The 21,595-nt window shown below is 41.8% G+C and overlaps 1 protein-coding gene across 2 annotated transcripts in view; it reads left to right on the top strand.

Moving 5' to 3' along the window:
• ZFHX2 (zinc finger homeobox 2) overlaps nt 1–21,595 on the top strand; it is a 107,392-nt gene that overhangs the window by 49,285 nt on the left and 36,512 nt on the right. For both annotated transcript variants that reach the window (XM_040354402.1, XM_040354405.1), the window contains exons 6-8: nt 1,116–1,174; nt 20,069–20,269; nt 21,393–21,486. In XM_040354402.1, coding sequence (XP_040210336.1) covers nt 1,116–1,174; nt 20,069–20,269; nt 21,393–21,486 — 354 coding nt within the window. The remainder of the gene's footprint in view (nt 1–1,115; nt 1,175–20,068; nt 20,270–21,392; nt 21,487–21,595) is intronic.

Raw genomic sequence — 21,595 nt, 5'->3', positions numbered from 1 at the left:
ACACTCGGGTGTTTACGGGGCCTGCGCAGTCAGCTCTACACGGCAGGCGCAGGCGCCGTAAACGCCCGAGTGTGACTTTGGGTTTTTTCGGAAAGCGTGACGCGCCTTAGCAGCCGTCAATCAACTCCTCTTCGCTTAGAAACGCCCATTCCCCGCAGGATTCCCCGCTCGGAGCCGGATAACAAGGGCTCACGATAAGTACAAGAAAAAAAAAACAGCATACTGCAGATGTTAGCAGTATGCTACAGCTAATGTCAAAAAGTGGATTTTTGGGTGAACCTCCGCTTTAAGCTTTTCAAATTGAATAAGGTCTTTATTATAGGGACAAACATACAGATTGTGGTGCAAATATTTGTGATTAGTATTTCAATATAAGGTCATTACAGAAAGCTTGTTCTTTAAGTGATACCTCTTATTACAGAATAGAGCTCAGGGTCCCAAAAGCTTTTGCATCTTTAAAAACTTAAGTTAGCACATAAATGATATCACTAAAGCTTGCGCAAACGTTTAGTTTATTTGGTTCAGCCAGTGAGCTAAAAAAATTAAAATAAAGCCGGCCATAGATGGTTTGAATCTCAGCCAGTTCAGGAGGGATCGTCCGAGATTTGAACCATCTATAGGCAGGCTCCCCGCCAAGAGAACACAATAGCACTGAATGTGTTGATGGGGGAATCTAGCGATTTTATTTTCTGCAATCCGTGATAGCATGAAAGAAAATTGCATCTTCTATGGCCTGCCTAACAGTTTCCTACATCCACACATGCTGGATGGGTGGAGAAATAATAATCAGAAAACAAAACATATTTCTCTAATTTCACAACAGCTTAGTTGCTAGTTAGCTATCCGCTTTTGCACTATGAACATCTTTATTGTTTTGTTAAATATGCCTTTATGTGTACTTGTCTGCTTGCTTGTTTCTTGCTTTCCTCTTTGCTCTTTTTATTTGATTTATCCCCCCCTCACTCTTTGATATAAATATGGAGTTTGCCACTCCAACCAGTCACACACACCTTTTGTACTACTGGAGAGCCCCTCTACTCGTCTTTGTATAGAATGAGCAGTTCCCTTGTTTGTTAGTTATTTGTCCCCTTCTGACCCCTAATCTCCTGATTCAGCCCCTGTACAGGATGAAACATCGAAGACTGAATGTGAAAAGGCTGCAGAAGGCACTACGGTATGTACTCTAAAGAGGCGATAACAATAGCTCACAGCTTTGGGATAAACCAGACGGGTGGCCAGGTTCATTTCACCAGCTTTGCTTTCACTTACAAACTATTAGTAGTCCTGTTCTGTTCAATATAATCATTATGTGAACATAGCTGGGCAGTTGAAAGAGAATGTATTTTGTCAGAAATATGGGCACTGAGTTCTTGTATATTTTGCTAGCTCTCTGACAGTCATGATTCTTTCTTCCTTAGCTAGTGTGTCAGTGGTTAGCAAAAAATAAGCATCCATTGAAGTTGGAACTCTCAACGGCATATTTTTATTGGGTCAGTCAGTCACTAAGTAGGAACATTAAGAATGAGAATGACAGCCAGGTTACTATCAAATTGTGTCATTAGTGCATCCACCCTTATTTTTGACCTTGCTAATAAAATCAACGCCGCACAAGTCAGTATGGTCTCGTGCATCTATGCCCTGAGTTGTGTCTAATGAATGAAGAACTGGTTTATTACACAAATATGCTTTTACTATTTGTAGGCAACAGGTAAGTCTTACGGAAAATGAAATATATAATATGTTTCTTATTTGCACCAACATGCAGGATGTCAGGTAGTTTGGACCTTTTACTATTGATTCTGTGTATAAATTGAGCTATCTATAAAATTATATTGTTGGCAGGACTAAAGTTGGTGGCACACATAATACGGCTGTACTCTGTATAATTTCCTTTAGAGTAACCAAAAACTGAGGCCCCGTACACACGACCAGTTTCCTCGGCAGAATTCAGCTTCCGACCGAGTTTCTGGCTGAATTCTGCCGAGGAAACTGGTCGTGTGTACACTTTCGGCCGAGGAAGCCGACGAGGACCTCGGCGAGGAAATAGAGAACATGTTCTCTATTTCCTCGTTGTTCTATGGGAGCTCTCGGCCCGCCGAGGTCCTCGGCGGCTTCAGGGCTGAACTGGCCGAGGAACTCGATGTGTTTGGCACGTCGAGTTCCTCGGCCGTGTGTACGGGGCCTAAGAGTTGTCTTCAAAAAGTTTCCGCACTTTTATATTTTCATTGGAAACGGTGAGGGAGGGTAGTAGTTGGTCGTGTCTGAGGCCCCGTACACACGTCCGAGGAACTCGACGGGCAAAACTCATCGTTTTGCTCGTCGAGTTCTGTGTGAAGTGTACACACGGCCGGGTTTCTCGGCAGAATTCAGCTCCGATCGAGTTTCTGGCTGAATTCTGCCGAGAAACTCGGTCGTGTGTACGGGGCCTGAGAGTGTCATGTGAAGAGTCTGTGTGGCAAGCCGGCTGACTTTGCAGTTTAGTATCAGAGTTGTTACACTATGGTGAAGATGGCTGCTAAACTGTTTTTAAAAATGCGGACATTTTTTGAAAAATCCTTGTATGTATTGCATGAAGCCTGCCAAAGCAATCCTATTAATGTATAACTAATTACTTAACCCATCATTCCAAGGAAATCTAAAAATTATCTACTATCAGACTGTAACATGGGTGGCCAGCTTTTGAGTTGACTCTTTTGCCCTGTACACATGATCGGAATTTCCGATGGGATAAAATCCGATGAAATTTTCTGTCGGAATTCCGTTCAAGCTGTCTTACATACACACTGTCAGACCAAATTCCGACCGTCCAAAATGCGGTGACGTAAAACACTACGACGAGCCGAGAAAAATGAAGTTTAATGCTTCAGAGCATGCGTTGACTTGATTCTAAGCATGCCTGTTTTTTTCTCCGTCGGAGTTTCACACAGACAATCGGAATTTCCAATAGGATTTGTTTCCATCGGAAAAAAATAAAACATGTTCTTTTTCTAAACTCCGATGGAAAAAAGTCAGATGGGGCCCACACACGTTCGGAATATCCGATGAAAAAATTTCGTCTGACTTTTTCATCGGAAATTCCGATCGTGTATACAAGGTATATGTTTTGGAAACATTAAGCTTTACTCCAGACCAAGGGTCTCCATACTATGGCCCTCCAGTTGTTCAGGAAATACAATTCCCATCATGCCTAGTCATATCTGTGAATGTCAGAGTTTTACAATGCCTTGTGGGACGTGTAGTTCCGCAACAGCTGGAGGGCCATAGTTTGGAGATCCCTGCTCCAGACCATTAAAAAGAACAGTGTATATTAAAGCCCAATTCTTTAGGTGAATTTTATATTTTAGAAAAAAATCTCTCTATAGTGCTCAAATAAAAAAAAAATGCTGTTTCAATTGCAATGCCCACCTCCTCTCCAGCGTTGTCCATTATAGTACCACTACACCTGCCTGAAGACATCTGGAAAAGGTAAGTATAAAAAATATAATGCTTCAAGTTCTGCTTCAGGGAGAACCTCCAGGGGGAAGGGGCTACTGTTAGGAAGATGGATAATGGAGCCCAAAGTTTGGCTTTAAAGCGGAACTCCACATCTTTACCGAAAGCGGAACACATGTCTTTACTGATACACACACTTTTGGTAGTCTGTATGTGCACTGCTTCCTGGCTTTGTTTTACGACTTCTAGGGTCAACTTTATTGCTTTTCAAAGATGATGATGCTGATTTATTGTCCAATGAGGAGGCATAAAGGGTGACATTGGAAGCCACAAAGCTCAACCAGGAAGATGAATTGCTTCAGGAAGTAGGCATGTTACCTGTCTGGCAGTGCAGAGTGGAAACTGTGTATAAATAACAAATCAAATGCTTTGGCAGATAAAACTGTAAACATAAATGTATTTAATCAGTGTTTAGGCTGTTTGTCTGGAGTTTTGCTTTAAAAATCAAAGTTCTGTGCAATTATGGTAGTATTATGTAAAGTTTCTGGGATATTCATGCACACTTCAGAAGCCCTGGCATATTCATAGAGATATAAATCACACTCCCAGTAATCAGCTATAGTAATGGTACGATTCAGAATGTATGTGGCGCAAGAATAGCTATTCCCAAACATACCCAATGTAGGCTAATTGTTGTCTCTCACATACAGAAAACCTGTCATTGATGTTTCTCACAGTCGACATGCAGATTGATACTTGGCTTGAATATTTGAATATAAATATATGCATATTGTACATGAATAAATTATATACAGCCCCAACTCCCCAAAAATTGGGATACTGTGTAAAATCTACATACAAATCTCATAAACCCATATTTTATTAACAATAAAAAACACATCAAATGTTTAAACTGAGAAAATTTACCATTTCAAGAAAAAAATAAGGTAATTTTAAAATTGATGGCAGCAACACACCTCAAAAAAGTTGGAACAGGGCTATATTAACCATGATGGAGAATCCCCTCTTATTTTAACAACACTCTGTAAATGTCTGGGAACTGAGACCCTGGGAGAGAAATTTTGCCTAATTCTTGCCTGATATAGGATTCTGACTGCTCAACAGTTCTTGCTCTTCTTTGTCATATTTTTCATTTCAAGATGCGCCAAATATTTTCAAATGGTGAAAGGTCTGGACTGCAGGCGGGCCAAGTAAGTACCTGGAGTGTTCTACTACAAAGCCATGCTGTTGTCATTGATGCAGTATGTGGTTTAGCATTGCCCTACTGAAATATACAAGTCCTTCCCTGAAAAAGACGTCATCTGATTGGGAGCACTTGGAAATAACTTTCAGCATTGATGGTGCCTTTCCAGATGTGCAAGCTGTCCATTCCATACACACTAAAGCATTTCCACACCATACAAAAAAGCATGCTTTTGAACTGAGCACTGATAACAAAACAGGTCTCTCTTCTCTTTAGTTCGGAGGATGCAGGCTAATATTTCCCTAAAAAAATTCTAATTATGTTTTTTCTGATCATAGAACAGTTTTCCACTTTGCAGCAGACCATTTTAAATGAGCTTGTGAGCCTGGGACCAGAGTAGACAGTGGCATTTCTGGATCATGTTCAGATTTGGCTTCTTCTTTGTATGATGCGACAAACTGTGTTCACAGACAGGGATTTTTAGAAGTATTACTAAGCCCATACAGAATCATGCCTGTTTTGAATGCAGTGCCATCTAAGGGTCTTAAGATCACGGGCATCAAATATTGTGTTTCGGCCTCGTCTCTTGCGGACAGAGATTTTCTTGATGATATTATGTACCGCAGATGATGATATATTTAGTCTTTGCAATTTTACATTAAAAAACATTATTCTGTTTTATTGGTCACAATTGGTGAACCTCTGCCCATCTTTACCTCTGAGACACTCTGAAATCAATTTCAAAATTATATATTTTTTTCTTAAAATGGTACATTTTCTCATTTTAAACATTTGATATGTTTTGTATTATGAATAAAATATGGGTTTATGTGATTTGCAAATCATTGCATTCTGTTTTTATAAGGATTTTACAAAGCATCCCAACTTTGTTGGACTTGGGGTTGTATAAAAATTACTGTATATAAATATATACATCAAGCTGAGAGAAAGGTGGATACACAGTACATACTCCTGGAATCAGACCTATTCAGCTCCAATATGGGAATATTTCTGAAACCTAACTGCAGCGGCTAGCATATAAAGCTGATACACTAGTAGAATCTCGTTCGAATTGTTCATAATGAAGAGAAAATTTAAAGGAGCGGGATGGAAATTTGTTCTTGAATCAACACATTTGTAACATTTCTGCAGTTTTGCTGCATTTTTACTGGCTTCTGTATGACAACAGGCACCTCCCAAAAATTAAAAAACGCATTAAAAACCCATCAAAATGCGTGTAAAAAAATGCAAATATCCAGTGCAAATGGAAACCTGATTATACAATATCAAGTTAGAGGTATCTGATAGGAGCAAACATAAAAAGATGTGGTCTAACAGGAACCCCATTGGGTTATATAGTGAAAAGAGAGTTGGTCCAAGGCCCCTAAATTTTCTCAAAACTTTTTGGAGACCCCCTATTAGTGTATGTAAGTTAGTACAGCGGGAAAGCAGAATTTATCAGCCGTTTCCAAACTAGTGTGCTTTTAGATGCTACTTGAGTCGTGCAGAATCATAAGACAATGGAAATCACAATCGCAATTTTGGAAAAGGTTGCAGTACTACTTTGGTGCGATTCCAGCACGGGTTTAGCCCCATAGAATATGCAAACCATTTTAAAGTAGCATACAAGTTGCACTACATAATTACACTGAAATTCAGGTCAAAATCAGTTTGAAGCAGTGTGAACCTGGCCTAAAGAACACTTTTCCTGCCGCTGCATATACAGTATGCATAACGCTGTTGGCAATATGCCAAGATGTGTAAAAGCCCAAACGGTGCTCCTGGTTTATTATTTTTATGTGGGATCCCTGACCAGCACTCAGACCTATGGAATGCATTTCTCGTTTCCTCATGACACCATTTAGACTGAAAGTGAAGGAATTAAACTTTTAAGAAACAGACACTCACATATCCAAGGATCCAGCATCGCTCTCACCTGAGCCGGTTCTTCACTGGTCTTCAGGTCACCAGCTATGGCATGTTAACTGTGGGCAGCTGGCTTTGACTCCTTGGGGCTCCATAGCCAGCTTCCTACAGTGCATGCACAAGCCGTGCTTTGTAAAAGGTCCTGCAGCCTTTTGGGACCTGCGATGTGTCCCACAAGGTTGCAAGCACCCTTTGGTTCAAGTTCCGCTTTCACTGGCATGAATATGCCACAGTCTATAACTATATGTAAGTTAATTAGTCACATGAGGAAAAGGTTAAACTTGGTTGTCATGGCTGACTACAATTTACCTACAGTTATTTTATTTATTTTTTGCACTTCCTTGTTACATAAGCCTGAAAGTGGTCTGATCAACATGGCACAAACTGGGGTTGATTTACTAAAACTGGAGAGTGCAAAATCTGGTGCAGCGCTGCAAAGAAATCAATCAGCTTCCAGTTTTTTTTTTTTTTGTTAAAGCTTGAAGAGGTGTTCCCCCCCCCCTCCAAAAAAAATTGTTAAAAACCAGCAGCTACACATACTGCAGCTGCTGGCTTTTAATAAATAGGCACTTACCTGTTCTGGAGTCCAGCGATGTTGGCACCCGCAGCTGATGTTCCCATCAGCTGTCAGGTGCTGCCGCCTCCATTGCGGGTAAGGGTACCCAAAGGTTTAGCGATCAGGAAATTTCTGAGGACCCGACTTTCTTTTTCCTACAAGACACTAAGCCCCCGTTCACATCTAGGTGTATATACGCCTGTAGTGCGACGCCGCTGCAGCCCCGAGACGCCAGAGGGATGATTTAACATGCACCTCTATGGAGATGGTTCACATCTCCACGCCGAATGCCGTATGCCTGCCGCCTGAAAAAAAGTCCCGGACCTTTTTTTCAGGCGGCTTTCGGCGTTCGGCATAGGAGATGTGAACCATCTCCATAGAGGGGGTGAAGGCTGCATTCACAATCGCGGCGTTTTGTCGCCGCATATTGGCGGTACAAAACGCTGCTATTTGTCGCAGCAATTCGCGGGACAAAACGCCGCGATTTTGTACGCCGAGGTGTGAATGCAGCCTAAGATTCCGGTTAAACTTTAGAAAAGTCGATCCTCTGCCATCTCCTGAACACAGCAAGAGCATGCATCCCAGTAATGTGGAAGCAGACCCAACCTCCATCAGTAGGGATGTGGCTTAAACGGGTAGAACATTTGAACACAATGGAAGACTTGGTCTGGACATACCGGCAGAAACAGGGAGTCTATTTGGAAACATGGTCCTTATGGAATCTTTTTAAATATATAGAGGAGGGAAGAGCCCGTATAGATGCGAACTGAGCGGAGGCTACCTGGGGATCCATGGGGGGTGAGGCGCAGGGGTGGGGAGGTGGAAGAGAGAGAGGAGAGGTGTTTTTTTTTTGGGGGGGGGTGGTGGGGAGGGGGAAAATATGAAATGAAGAGAACTTTATGGACACAGGGTGAATAGAAGAGGGACTGGAGATCCCCCCAGCTCTGAAGACACAATGTGGGTCTCAGAGGGAGGGGGGGTTGGTTATCCATCGGCGCAGGTATGCAGGAATAATGGGCTTTATTTGAAGTAATATGAGTAAGGTGTGGGGGGGAAAGAGGTTATTAAGCTCACCAATATATAGGAACACAGTATACCATGGTATATTACCCAGCAGATAGAGATGGATATCATGTTATGTATGTTGTTTATGGAATTTAGTTTGTTTTCTTGTTTAAAAAAAAAAAAAGGGTCCCCGGCAGTGTAGCCTTTCAGCTTCATGCCAGGAACCCTACTGCGCATACAAGAGGCCCGGCGGCTGGGGGAGAAGGAGGGAGCCCCGCGCTGACGTCACAGGCCGCGGCCTGGACTCCCGGAAGTGGGAAAGGATACCTGTGCCCCCTCCCTCCCTGAAAGGTGCCAATTGTGGCACCGGAGGGGGAGAGGATTCTGATGAGTGGAAGTTCCACTGAAGTGATTGGCTAGTATGCAGAGCTGCACCTGATTTTGCACTCTCCGGTTTTAGCAATGCCCGTTAAACACAATGAGATTATCGGATGAATGATCGTCTTTTTTTTTTTTTTGCATGATAATCTCAGATAATCTTTGAAATCGCCCTACGACAAAATAAAAATTTGGAAGTGATGTCATGTGTTGTTAATGCATTTGTATTGCATTTTCAAACACTAGCTGCACTAATTAAACAAAAATCGTACAATCTGGGATTGTATGAAAAAAATATTTGTGCATGTCTGATAGAATAATATCTGATGAACTGTCACGATCAGCTCTCGAAAGCACTGTACCAAAAATTCCAATTATCATACGATCGCTTGAAAAGCGGTATTTTTTATACGATTTTCTGATAGTGTGTACAGGGCTTAAATCAACCCTGCTACGCCGTATTATAAAGGGATGAATCAGTTGCAGTGCTGATTTCCGTAAAAAAAATAGACAGTCTGAGACTGCATTTATACTACAGCGTTTTGAATCGAGGAGAGATCTGCCCGCGATTTGACAGCGCTGATGTGTGAATGACAAAACGCTGAACTCGCATTTGAGATGCCATTCATTTAAATGACACCTCAAATCGCGGTCTGCCACGATTGTCACGAGATAAAACATGCCGCAATCGCGGGACGCACGTCGCCCAAAAATAGTTCAGGAGCTACTTTGAAAAGGAGTAGAAAAGGAGCTGCTTATAACTTTTGAGGTTTGCTTTCGTTTTTTTTTTAAATCTGGCTGCTTTTGGCTCTCTCTTTTTTTATTTTTACCCCCAAAAAGAACCCTTAATAAAAATGACATTATTTGAATTGTTCTTCTCAAGTCACCCACACGATAGCTACACACTTGTTCTCGTAGTTATAGATATAAAACGTCACAATGAAATATGTATACATACGATAAGCATAACATTTACTTAGTAACTACAGGGTTTGCTTCTTTCAGTTGCACTTATTGTAATTATCACAGGATGTAAGCAGATTTTCGAATAGCTTCAAAGTAGTTAGTGGTCATACGTGCAGTAGTAATAACGTACTATGCACTCACTAGTCCCAGCATGCCCAGGCTTTACCTCTGTCACATGTTCTGCATTAGCCTGGAGCTGCAGGAAGTGATCTTTCCCAGGGAGGGGGGTGGACAGCTGAGGGTTAAACACAGGCCCAAGTCTGTAACACCCAGCAGGGGAGGAGATAGAAGGGGGAGAGGATTTGTTTACCAGCTAGGCCTAAAGAAGAGGAGAACGAGAAAGAGAGAGAAAGATTTTTATTAAAAGAGAATAAAAAAGACAGGCAATAGCTATTGGAAGAGTGCAGAAAGTAGCTGAGCCTTGTTACGAGAAGGTCATCAGCGTGCTTTATTTAGCATTCGTTCCAGTCAGGGGCGGGTGAGTGGAAGGCATGGAAAGGAGTGAGGAGTGTGAGGGATAGTTTGGGAGAGACAGCTCTGAGGAGTGAAGAAAGAGGTAGAAGATTATAGAAGTGAGGGTGGTAAGGTAAGGGTGCAGGGTACAACGTGTCCGGGGCCGCACACGACGGCTCCCCAGCCAGTACAACTTAGGATAACATAAGGTGGCAACTGAGTAAAAGTTCACAAGTATTAGTGTGGGGACTAAGCTGAGGGGCTTGGCAGAGCTAGTGGGAAGTGTCATCTCCTCCTGGATGGATATGGAAGATGTTTTATTTATGTTCAGAACGGTAAGTGACATTAAACAAGACAAGTTATGGGGCGAGGAGAATGTGTGCAGCCGTGAAAGGGTCACGCTTATTACACTAAGAAGGAAGTGCTTTGTCCAAATATATGTTTGTTTGCAGAATTTACAAACACAGTAGTTCCACATCCTCAATACGTTACTTCATACATCACAAGAAGCCGACAAGCTGTAGTTACAGCCCAGATCCGTAAGCCAATAGTACACTGAACGCTCCATCAGGGAGCGTGGCCTGTCTGTGCTGTCACATGTTATGTGTGCACTCCATGGGCTGTTAAAGGCCTCATTCGCACCGGCACTCCTGGCCTTTCGTTTTTCTAAATGTACAAGTTCTCAACTTTACCTTTTATACTTGCCAGATCACTTTTTCTTAGAACAGCCTACTTTAAAACAGGTTACTATGTGTTTAAATCAGTAAAGCTGCATTTAGAGTTTAACGTTTGATTGTGGGCACACAGGATTCTATTTTTCTCTAAACCAGGGGTCTCAAACTACGAGTTCTATTATTTCTCTGCCTTTGGGAGTCATGCTCGTCAGCTTTTGTAATTCCTCATGGGACTTGTAGTTCCGCAACAGCTGGAGGGCCACCAGTTTGAGACTTCTGCTAAACGCAGCTTTACTGCACGGCCCTAAAGGCAGCTAAATGTCCAATCGGAATTATACCTTTGAAAAACCACTACCTGCATTTATATGCACATCTAAACACAGGTTTACTCTGCAAGTGTGAATAAAGCCTCAGGCCCCGTACACACGACCGAGTTTCTCAGCAAAAAACGAGGAAACCGGTCGCGTGTAAACTTTTCGACGAGGAAACTGTCGAGGATCTCATCGAGCCAAAAAGAGAGCATGTCTTCTTTTTCCTCTACGGGAATGGGGAAATTTGGCTCGCCGAGATCCTCGACAGCCTAACAAGAAACTCGACGAGCAAAACGACGTGTGTTTCGCCCGTCGAGTTCCTCGGTTGTGTGTACGAGGCTTCATGGTGGCCATACACGATTCGATTTTATTATCAGATTATTATTGTCTCATCGATTATAGAAAACTATCATATCTGCAAAAAAAATTGACTAGCCATAACTTCTCATCCAATCTATTTAGATCAGATGTGATCAAACTGAGTTCATTGGCCAGGGCAGAAAATATTGTTGTTTTTTTTGCATCGAATGGCAGCATCAAGATACTGGGGTTGATTTACTAAAGGCAAAAAGACTGTGTTGCATTCTGCAAGTGCAGTTGCTCCAGAGCCTAATAAATGAGCAGAAGCTCTGCTAACTTCCATTATCTAATCATGTGCAAGCAATAAGGCTGTTGTTTTTTTTTTTTTTGTCCTTGCACATGATTGGGTACTCCTTGCAAAATGAAGCCTTACCCAACTTACTGAGCTCTGGAGCAACTGCACTTGCAAAGTGCACAGTCTATTTTCCTTTAGTAAATCAACCCTACTGTGTTCATGGATATGATCATATTTCGATCGGTTATGAGATTACATGGTGGAAACAAAGATGTGATTGATAATTTATGATTATATATATCTTAACTATTGATCAAAGTTCACTTACTCTTGTGGGGCATATCAGTTGAATGGGTTGTCGACTATTGATCGATGTTTCCTATCAGAAGAGATGAATCAGAAAATAAATCGTTCATTTATCATAGTGTGTGAGACCACCATTAGACCCATTTCATATCTGTGTTCTTTGATACGGTTGACCACCCCTCCTCCTCAAAAAACTCCACACCTTTGGTCTCTGCGACCGTACTCTTCGCTGGTTCTCTACCTACTTATCCAACCGCACCTTTAGTGTTACTTACAATTCTACTTCCTCCTCTCCTCTTCCTTTCTCTGTTGGGGTCCCCCAAGGTTCTGTTCTTGGACCCCTCTTATTTTCAAGCTACACCTCCACCCTGGGTCAGCTGATAGCCTCCCACAGCTTCCAATACCATCTCTACGCTGACGACACTCAAATTTATTTCTCTACCCCACAACTCACTCCTTCATTCTCCTCACGCATCACTAATTTAATATCAGATATATGAGTTTGGATGTCACACCACTTCCTCAAACTCAATCTATCCAAAACGGAACTTATCCTGTTCCCTCCCCCACGTGCCTCTTCCCCTGATCTCTCTGTCAAAATTGATGGCACAACCATAATCCCATCCCCACATGTCAAGGTCCTAGGAGTAGTCCTGGACTCTGAACTCTCCTTCAAGCCCCACGTCCAATCACTGTCCAAATCTTGCCGCCTCAACCTCCGCAACATCTCCAAAATACGCCCATTTCTAACCAATGACACAACAAAGCTCTTAATTCACTCCCTGGTCATCTCTCGCCTAGATTACTGCAACTCCCTCCTCATTGGCTTACCTCTGCATACTCTAACCCCCCTTCAGTCCATCATGAATACTGCTGCCAGACTCGTCCACCTTACCAACCGCTCTGTCTCTGCTACTCCTGTCTGTCAATCCCTCCACTGGCTTCCGCTCACCCAACGAATTAAATTCAAAATACTAACAACTACCTACAAAGCCATCCACAACTCTGCCCCCAGCTACATCACTGACCTAGTCTCTAAATACCAACCTAATCAATCTCTTCATTCTTCTTAAGACCTCCTGCTCTCTAGCTCTCTCAAAACCTCCTCCCATGCTCGTCTCCAGGACTTTTCCAGAGCCTCTTCAAGCCTATGAAACTCCTTACCCCAATCTTTCCGTCTATCTCCTTCTCTATTAGCTTTTAGAGGATCCCTGAAAACCCTCCTCTTCAGAGAATCTTATTCTACCCACACATAACAACTGTATTTTAATTTTGTCCATCTGATCATCCCCCCACAGCTACTACCCTTTGTTCCACTTGACCCTCCCTTCTAGACTGTAAGCTCTAACGACCAGGGCCCTCTGATTCCTCCTGTATTAAATTGTATTGTAACTGTACTATCTTCCCTGATGTTGTAAAGCGCTGTGCAAACTATTGGCGCTATATAAATCCTGTATAATAATAATAATATAAGCACAGGCAACAGGACTAATCACACACCTCAGCCTTTGCACTGCAGTGTGGTAAAGTAATGAACACTGTACATTTAATACCAAGGCCTCATGCACACTGAATGTTATAGAAACGCCAGTAGCCTGTATCCTCAGGTGATACACAGATATAAAACAAATCCTTCTACATAAGTTTTACCTGTTTATCTGCAGTCTTCTCTTTTCTACATCTGTTTAAAGTGCTGAATGTATAAAGCTTGTCTGAGAGTTCAGAAAAGAGGGAGTGTAGAGCTGAAGTTACACTCTGCAGAGTTCAGTGAGGAGAGGTCTGAGAGCTGATTGGGGAGAATAGACACACCCACCTTCACATAGCTCACAGGAACAGAGCTGAGGCTGTCGATCTGCTGGAGATCCCTCCCCTGTCATCATTTTTCTTTGGTGTCAGGAAAACTTGTCAGAAGTGACTGATGCTGATAGCAGAGGAAAAAAGCAGCAGACAGAAATGACAATAATTTAAATTGTGACAAGTACACACTATAGTATAGAGAGATATGCTTTGTTCAGATTTCATGTCTGAGGTTTACACCCAACATTAACTCTTTCATGACCAGGGATCATTTATGCCTAGATACCCAGGTCAAATTTAGCAGCATAAGCTTGCATCTGTTAATGTGACAATAACTCTAATATGCATACCTTAATTATGTTTTGTAGATGTTGTAAGGGCATATAAAGGGCCGTACACACAGGCCAAATATCAAGCGGTTTTGGCCTGTTCAATAGAAACCAGCCGATATTCGGCCCGTGTGTACGGCCAGCGACCATGTTTTGTCAAAGTGGCATGACAAAAAAGGTCTGCCGATCAGCGCTCTCAGCTATTGACTGTTGTTTTCTGGCGGAGGGGGGCATCCCCGTGTAAGAACACAATAGCACAGCGGGGGAGATCGCTGTACTAACATCAGATTTCGTATAGCCCGCTCGATTGAGCGAAAAAATGATAGTGTATACTAGGCTTAAGGCTTTTATTTGGTGCACTGTTTTAATCAACCCTCTTCGTTTTTTTTTTATGTTGGCAAATACATAAAAATATATATATATATATATATATATATATATATATTGTTACTGAACTGTATAATAGGTCTGCTAAAACAAATGTTAAAGTTATGTCACATGTGACTTCAATAGCCTAACTTGCATCTATTTCGTTGCTTAAATTATGAGATCTGACACTGTTAACTTTTTCAATTACATATTTTGAAGTCTTCACTTTTAATATTGCTTCACTATTTAGTAAGCTGCTGACCTGGAACAATCATGCAGGTCTGCAGTCCTAATCTTACTGGTTGCTTACAAGTCTGTGATATCAGCTCCCCTATTTTTACCGGACACCCTGACATATTTCAGCTTCTTAATATGTGATCAGATCACCCAATTCATATTAGATAGTCTTGTAACCTCTATACAAAGGGTTCCAGAGAAATGCTCTATTATATCAGATATTTGTTTAATATGATTATTGGATGCCACATCCAATACCACTCAAAAGTATCACTTCACCTTTAGTTAAAGGCATTGTAAAGGCGGAAGGTTTTTTATCCTAATGCATTCTATGCATTAAGATAGAAAAATCTTCTGTGTGTAGCAGCCTCTCCAGCACCCTCCAATTACCTTCCTGAGCTCCTTCTCAATCCAGCGATATCCACGATCCCCTTTAGCCATCCAGTAAACTCCTCCTGGTTGGCTGAGACAGACCAGCGGTGCGGTCTCAATCAAAGTCTGTGAGCCAATCAGGGGAGAGAGGAAGCGGGGCCAGGGCAGGGCTCCATGTCTGAATAGATACATGGAGCTCCGACTCGGCTTGGATGCCCCCTGTAGCAAGCAGTTGGCTAAGGGGCAAAGAAGGGAGGGGCTAGGAGCGACAAAGGGACCCGAGAAGAGGAGGATCCGGGCTGCTCTGTGCAAAACCAACTACATAGAGGAGGTTAGTATAACATGTTTGTTATTTAAAAAAAAAAACAAGCCTTTACAATCACTTTAAGTTGTTTTTTTTAATAAATTCCCCCATCCTCTGAGCGCAGTCCACTGAAATAATATTTACCTTCCTCCCCAATCCAGTGATCTTTCATCCTACATAGTCCCAGCTGGGTACCCGTCATAGTGTGCATGTGTGCAGCGGCCCCACTTATTGCTCTAAATAAGCCATACTCATGACGGTCTCCAGTGTCCCCTCCGAGTATGGCTTACTCATTGGAATAATTGAAGCTGCAATTTTTATGCACAGTACAGGTACTAGCTGTGGGGGGGGGGGGATTTTTTCCAGTACAAGTTCATTATAGGTGAAGTTGTCCTTTAAGGTTCTGTTTAATAACTGAAAGTTATGTGTGATACAAAAGAAGGAATGGTGTTATGGGCTGTGAAGTAACTCGCACAAGGTACACAAGTCATACAAGTCATAAACTGTATGACATATTATATTGTATGAACTTTAGAGACATGTGCAGGCCTAAACGTCTTTATAAACATGCGTCAACAACAGCTTCTGTAATACCAAAATTTGTAAATATTCTGAAAGTATTCCTACAATACAGGTAAATTAAAACTTAACTGAGAACAGTATCTGATCTATATTTTCTTTCAGTTTCTGTGAATCAAGCAAATTTCAAGTATCCTATTTTAGCACAATAGGAAATACACCTGTTTTATCTGTCCATCTCTGCTAAATGGTAGAATATATACTTAACACCTTGATGCTGATGTAACACAAATATGCAGCCCCACTGCACTAGGCTTTTGGTCGCATATTTGGGGTCACGTATCTCCCTTTGTGCATGGAGCACGTCCCCACAACGTGCTCCCAGCACCAAGACTGGGGTCTCACCGAGAGCCCCGTACTATTGATTGGGACTCGGAACTCCCAATTCGAGGTCACCTGATCACTGTGGTAGCCTCTGATTGGCTACCACAGTGATCAGTCACTGCGAAGCCCACCGCTGTGTTTTTCTCTTGCAGAGAGAAACAAAAAGTGTGTGTAAAAAATAAAGAAATATAAAAAAATTAAGAAAAAAGGCCTACATCAAGGTTTGAGCTAGGTCAGTGCTAGTTAAGGCTCAAAGGTCAAGGTCAGTATATTTTGGGCAGGATTTTTTTCTCAATTTTTTTAAATTAGTATCAGTGTCAGTATGTTTTTAGGTAGGACTAAAAAAAAAAGAAAAAAAGCAAATGCGCACTATTGTTTCTGGGCTGTACTAAATGTACAAATAACAATTTATTTTGGGTTATTCTTTGGTGGAAGATTATGATAGTAACAATAAATATTCAGCTACATTTAAATAAAATATATATTTTTTACTATTGTGGCCCAGTTGTTCCTTAAAAAATAAATAAAAATCAGGAGATATCCATTATCAATTACCACCAAATGAAAGCCCAGCTTTACTAACACATGTCAAAGTTGCAAAATTGGGCCTTAGACCTGAACGGGTTAAGCTGATAGCTGACTGCGCACTGTAGCTTTACTGGTACATTGCGGGTTGGCTGCGCAGAATCATGATTCTGCTTTTCTGGGTAGGGGGCACAAGCCGGCTGTGCTGTGATTAGTCACAGCACAAGCCAATCAGCGGGTGCCGGCAAATGGATGACCGCTGGCACCCACTGATCGGCGAGGAGGAAGACAGGGGGGGGTTCTCTTAATATAAACAATACAGAGCTCTGTTTTGTCAGTCGGGCAAAGTAGGGAATAAAAAACAGCAAATCCCTTAGGCCCTGTACACACGACCAGACATGTCCGATGAAAACGGTCCGCGGACCGTTTTCATCGGACATGTCTGCTGGGAGGTTTTGGTCTGATGTGTGTACACACCATCAGACCAAATTCCCCGCGGACAGAAAACGCGGTGACGTGGCGACGATGACGCGGCGACGTGCGTGAACCAGGAAGTTCAATGCTTCCACGCATGTGACGAATCACTTCGACGCATGCGGGGGATTTCGGTCCGATGGTTAGGTGTACTAACCATCGGACATGTCCGACAGACAGGTTTCCACCGGACAAGTTTCTTAGCATGCTAAGAAATTTTTGTCCGCTGGAAACCTGTCCGCTAGGCCGGAAAAATGTCCGCTAGGCCCTACACACGGTCGGACATGTCTGCGGAAACTGGTCCGCGGACCAGTTTCAGCGGACATGTTCGGTCGTGTGTACGAGGCCTTAGTGAAAGCACCTCACAGTGCACACATAAACACTGGTTAGGCACATTTACCCTTTGATCGCCATAGATGTTTAACCTCTTCCCAGCCAGCGTCATTAGTACAGTGAGAGTGCATATTTTTAGCACTGATCACTGTATTAGTGTCTCTGGTTCCCACAAAGTATCAGTTCGTGTTGCCCGCCATACTATCGCAGTCCTGCTATAAGTTGCTGATCGCCACCATTACTAGTATTAAAAAAATAATAATTACAGAATATATGTATATAGCTTGTAGACACTATAGCTTATGTGCAAACCAATCAATGTACGCTTACTGGGATTTTTTTTTTTTACAAAAAATATGTAGCAGAATACATATTGGCCTAATTTTGATTTTTTTATTGTCTTTTGTTACATATGTTTTACTACAGAAAGTAAACATTTTTGTTTTTTTTCCAAAAAATTTTGTTTATAGTGCCAAAAATAAAAAACCCAGTGGTGATCAAATACCACCAAAAGAAAGCTCTATTTGTGGGAACAAGTTAGTGTTAGTGCACAGCATTGCATGACCACGGAATTGTCAGGTAAATTAACACAGTGCCAAAAAACTAAAAATTGCCTGGTCATGAAGGGAGTTAAATCCGGATGTCAAGTAGTTAAGCCCAAAACAAAAAATTATATGCATCGCTTTCGGACCAAACTCATGCAGGACCGTTTTTTTGTCCGTACCAGAATCAGGTTGCATGGGTTGCAATTTTGATGCAGTGCGAATTTGCAGCGAATTCGCTGTGAATTTGGACTGCATCTAGTGTGAGCCAACCCTAAAACCTCGTAACTGATTGGTTTCTTTGAAGAGCTGTGCCAGATTTTGCACGTTCCAGTTTTAGTATATCCCCCCTCCCCTTTCTGTCTTAAGGTGTCTCCACTTTGGATGAAGGAGCAATGGAGACACCTCTGGACAGAAGCATTGTCAATCTGGGGAGAAGGTAGTGTTAGATGCACTAGCACATTTAGGTGGACTTGACTAACAAATTAAAGCTGAACTCCAGCTAAAGCTTTTTTAGCAGTTACAGCTGCGGTTTTTTTATTAGGATAAAGGTATTACATGAAATGAATAAAAGCTGACCATTGTAAGCACCCCTTGCCACTTTTGCTGTCATATTTTCAAAATAATAATAAAATAAACATATTAGACTTACCTGCTCTGCACAGTGGTTTTGCACAGAGCAGCCCCGATTCTCCTTTTTTGGGGTCCACCGCTGGTGATCCTGACTCCTCCTCTTCGGCAAGTCCCCCCAAAGAAAATTGCTTTCAATGGGGGCACTAGTGTGGACTCACGCCCGAGCCACCCTGTCTACTTCTATTGACACAGACAGCGTGGCTCAGCCCTGTCCCTCGCACATTTGTCATGGAATTTGATTAACAGCAGCAGGAGCTATCAATCTGTCCTGTAAGGAGGGAGAAAGCGGAGTGAGCTGCTGCACAGTGCTGGATCGAGATCAGGCTCAGGTAAGCATAAGGGGGCTGAGGGGGGAAATCTGTGACACAAAAGTTTTTTTTTACCTTAATGCGTAGAATGCATTAAGGAAAAAAAAAACTTTAGTGTTTAGAACCACTTTAAAGTATTAAAAATGTCCTCCAGAGGAATCATGGGTAACAGTGAACAGCTCTGTCTTAATAGTTAAGCTACATTTCATTTTAGCTTGGTTGTTATGCTCCTTCCTCAGCAGTAAGGGCAGATGTAATCATACATACGGTGGATTTACTAAAGGGCAAATAGACTATGCACTTTGGAAGTGCAGTTGCATTCTGCAAGTGCAGTGCACTCATTCTCCCGAGAGCTTTGTGAATGTGGTAAAGCTCTGCTGATTTTCATGATCCAATCACGTGCAAGCAAAAATGCTGTGTTTTTTTTCTTGCACCTTAATGCTTATCCGTTACAAAGTAAAACTTCAGCTCTGGGGAAAAAAATCCAAAGTGCACAGTCTATTTGTCTATAATAAATCCACCCCATAGGGTTGCACATGTACAACATATTCTTACATTTTCGTATTAAGCTGGCCTGTCTGCAGATCTTTTGGTGGCTAAAAGGTGGTATATGAGCTGGAAAAGCTACAAATTTCTTGTAAATAAGCCACATTTATCATTTTTGTTGGATAGTTGCCTGGTGCACATTGCGGTTATTTTGGCAATTTCCCCCACATTCTTTCTTTTGCTTTAGTTATATAATAAATACTCAAATGCATTTAATCATTGAGCAAAAACATTGTTATTATTCAATAAGTAAAAATGCAAAATGGGCAATTTGAAACACAAACTCAAATCTGCAGCTTCTCTATAGTTTCTTTCTTACTGCATCATTTTGTCACTAATTACTTTTATCTACTTGCTTAGTTATTATGATTATTATTATTATTATTATTATTATTATTATTATTATTATTATTATTAATAATATACTACAGGATTTTTAATATCTTACTTTCTCTGCATTTGTCCCATTGTGCCTATGCTATGTCTGATTTGCAGTTTTTATTATTTATAATTTTACTTGGTAGAATTTTCAACATATTATCAATAATTTTAACAAATAATAATACAACGTATCCTTGACATTTGTTTAGGTATTCTGCTGTCCCTTCTGTGCTTATGTTAGCCCTTCTGAAGAGAAAGTTAACAGTCACGCTGTGTCACAGCATGCATTGCAGCCAACTTTTCGGTGCCCATTGTGTCAAGAACAGCTGACAGGAACCAGTAATCTAAAGGCACACCTGGGACATGGACACAATGTGATGTCAGAATGTGTGGAAAAACTGCTGCAGGTGGTGAGTTTAGAGAAAAGTGTGAATGATTAAGTGTACAAAAATTCTAAGTCAAAGGTTTTTTGCTTTTGTGTGCATACTATTTTTATTTAATGAATGTATCTGCATGCTACAAGAAATATAGTCACATAAGCCCCAACAAAGTGTTCTGAACACAAACACACACTGGGGTGAACCTAATCAGAATTCAGCCTTGATTTGTTTCAGCCCGTGAACAAGAAATGGGCATCCCTATTAATATGCTTTCTTCAGAGGATGACATAAATACTATGGCCCAGATTCTCAGTGGAGATACAACGGCGTATCTCCAGATACGCCGAAGTATCTCAAGATACGTCTCTTATAAGTCTCTTACGCCGTCCGATCGTAACTGCAAATTTACACTGGCCGCTAGGGGCGTGTATGCTGATTTACGCGTCAAAATATGTAAATCAGCTAGATACGCGAATTCACAAACGTACGCCCGGCCGACGCAGTAAAGTTACGCCGTTTACGTTAGGCTTTTCTCGGCGTAAAGTTACCCCTGCTATATGGTGGCATAAGTGCGGTGTACCAATGTTAAGTATGGCCGTCGTTCCCGCGTCGAATTTTAAATTGTTTACGTCGTTTGCGTAAGTCGTCCGTGAATGGGGCTGGATGTCATTTACGTACACGTCGAAACCAATACGTCCTTGCGGCGTACTTTGACGCAAAGCACACTGGGATATTCCACGGATGGCGCATGCGCCCTAAGTGAAAAACGTAAATCACGTTGGGTCATGGATAATTTACATAACACACGCACACCTCTTCACAATTTGAATTAGGCGGGCTTACGCCGGCCGATTTACGCTACGCCGCCGCAACTTACGGAGCAAGTGCTTTGAGAATACTGCACTTGCCCGTCTAAGTTGCGGAGGCGTAACGTAAATCAGATACGTTACGCCCGCACAAAGTTACGCGCTCCTACGAGAATCTGGCCCTATATAAGCAATACAAGTGGTTACTTCATTTGTAGAAAAAGACTTTGGGAAAATGTGACTTCCATTTACAGACCTCCGCACATGTTCATCTACATGTGAGCAGGTCACATGATTTTCTACAATTTAGTACACAAACCTTATACCATATTTCTTTTCTGTTTCAGGCACAAAAGGTGCATATAAACTTCAGGACCAGGATTATTCCAGTGAAAATCATAGAAGAACCAGAACAATCTTCCTTGGAGATTCTACCCTCCAGTGAGTATTCATGCTGTCCTCTGTCTTAGTTTTGCTTGTCTTAACTGACTCTTTCTTTTATGTTTAATAGTAATATTTGGATGGTTATATTTTGCTGTTGACTTCAAGA

Source organism: Rana temporaria, chromosome 1 (genome assembly GCF_905171775.1).
Source record: "Rana temporaria chromosome 1, aRanTem1.1, whole genome shotgun sequence".
Classification (NCBI taxonomy): Eukaryota; Metazoa; Chordata; class Amphibia; order Anura; family Ranidae; genus Rana; species Rana temporaria.
Note: the sequence above shows the minus strand (reverse complement) of the source record. Positions and strands in the feature narration are given on the sequence as shown.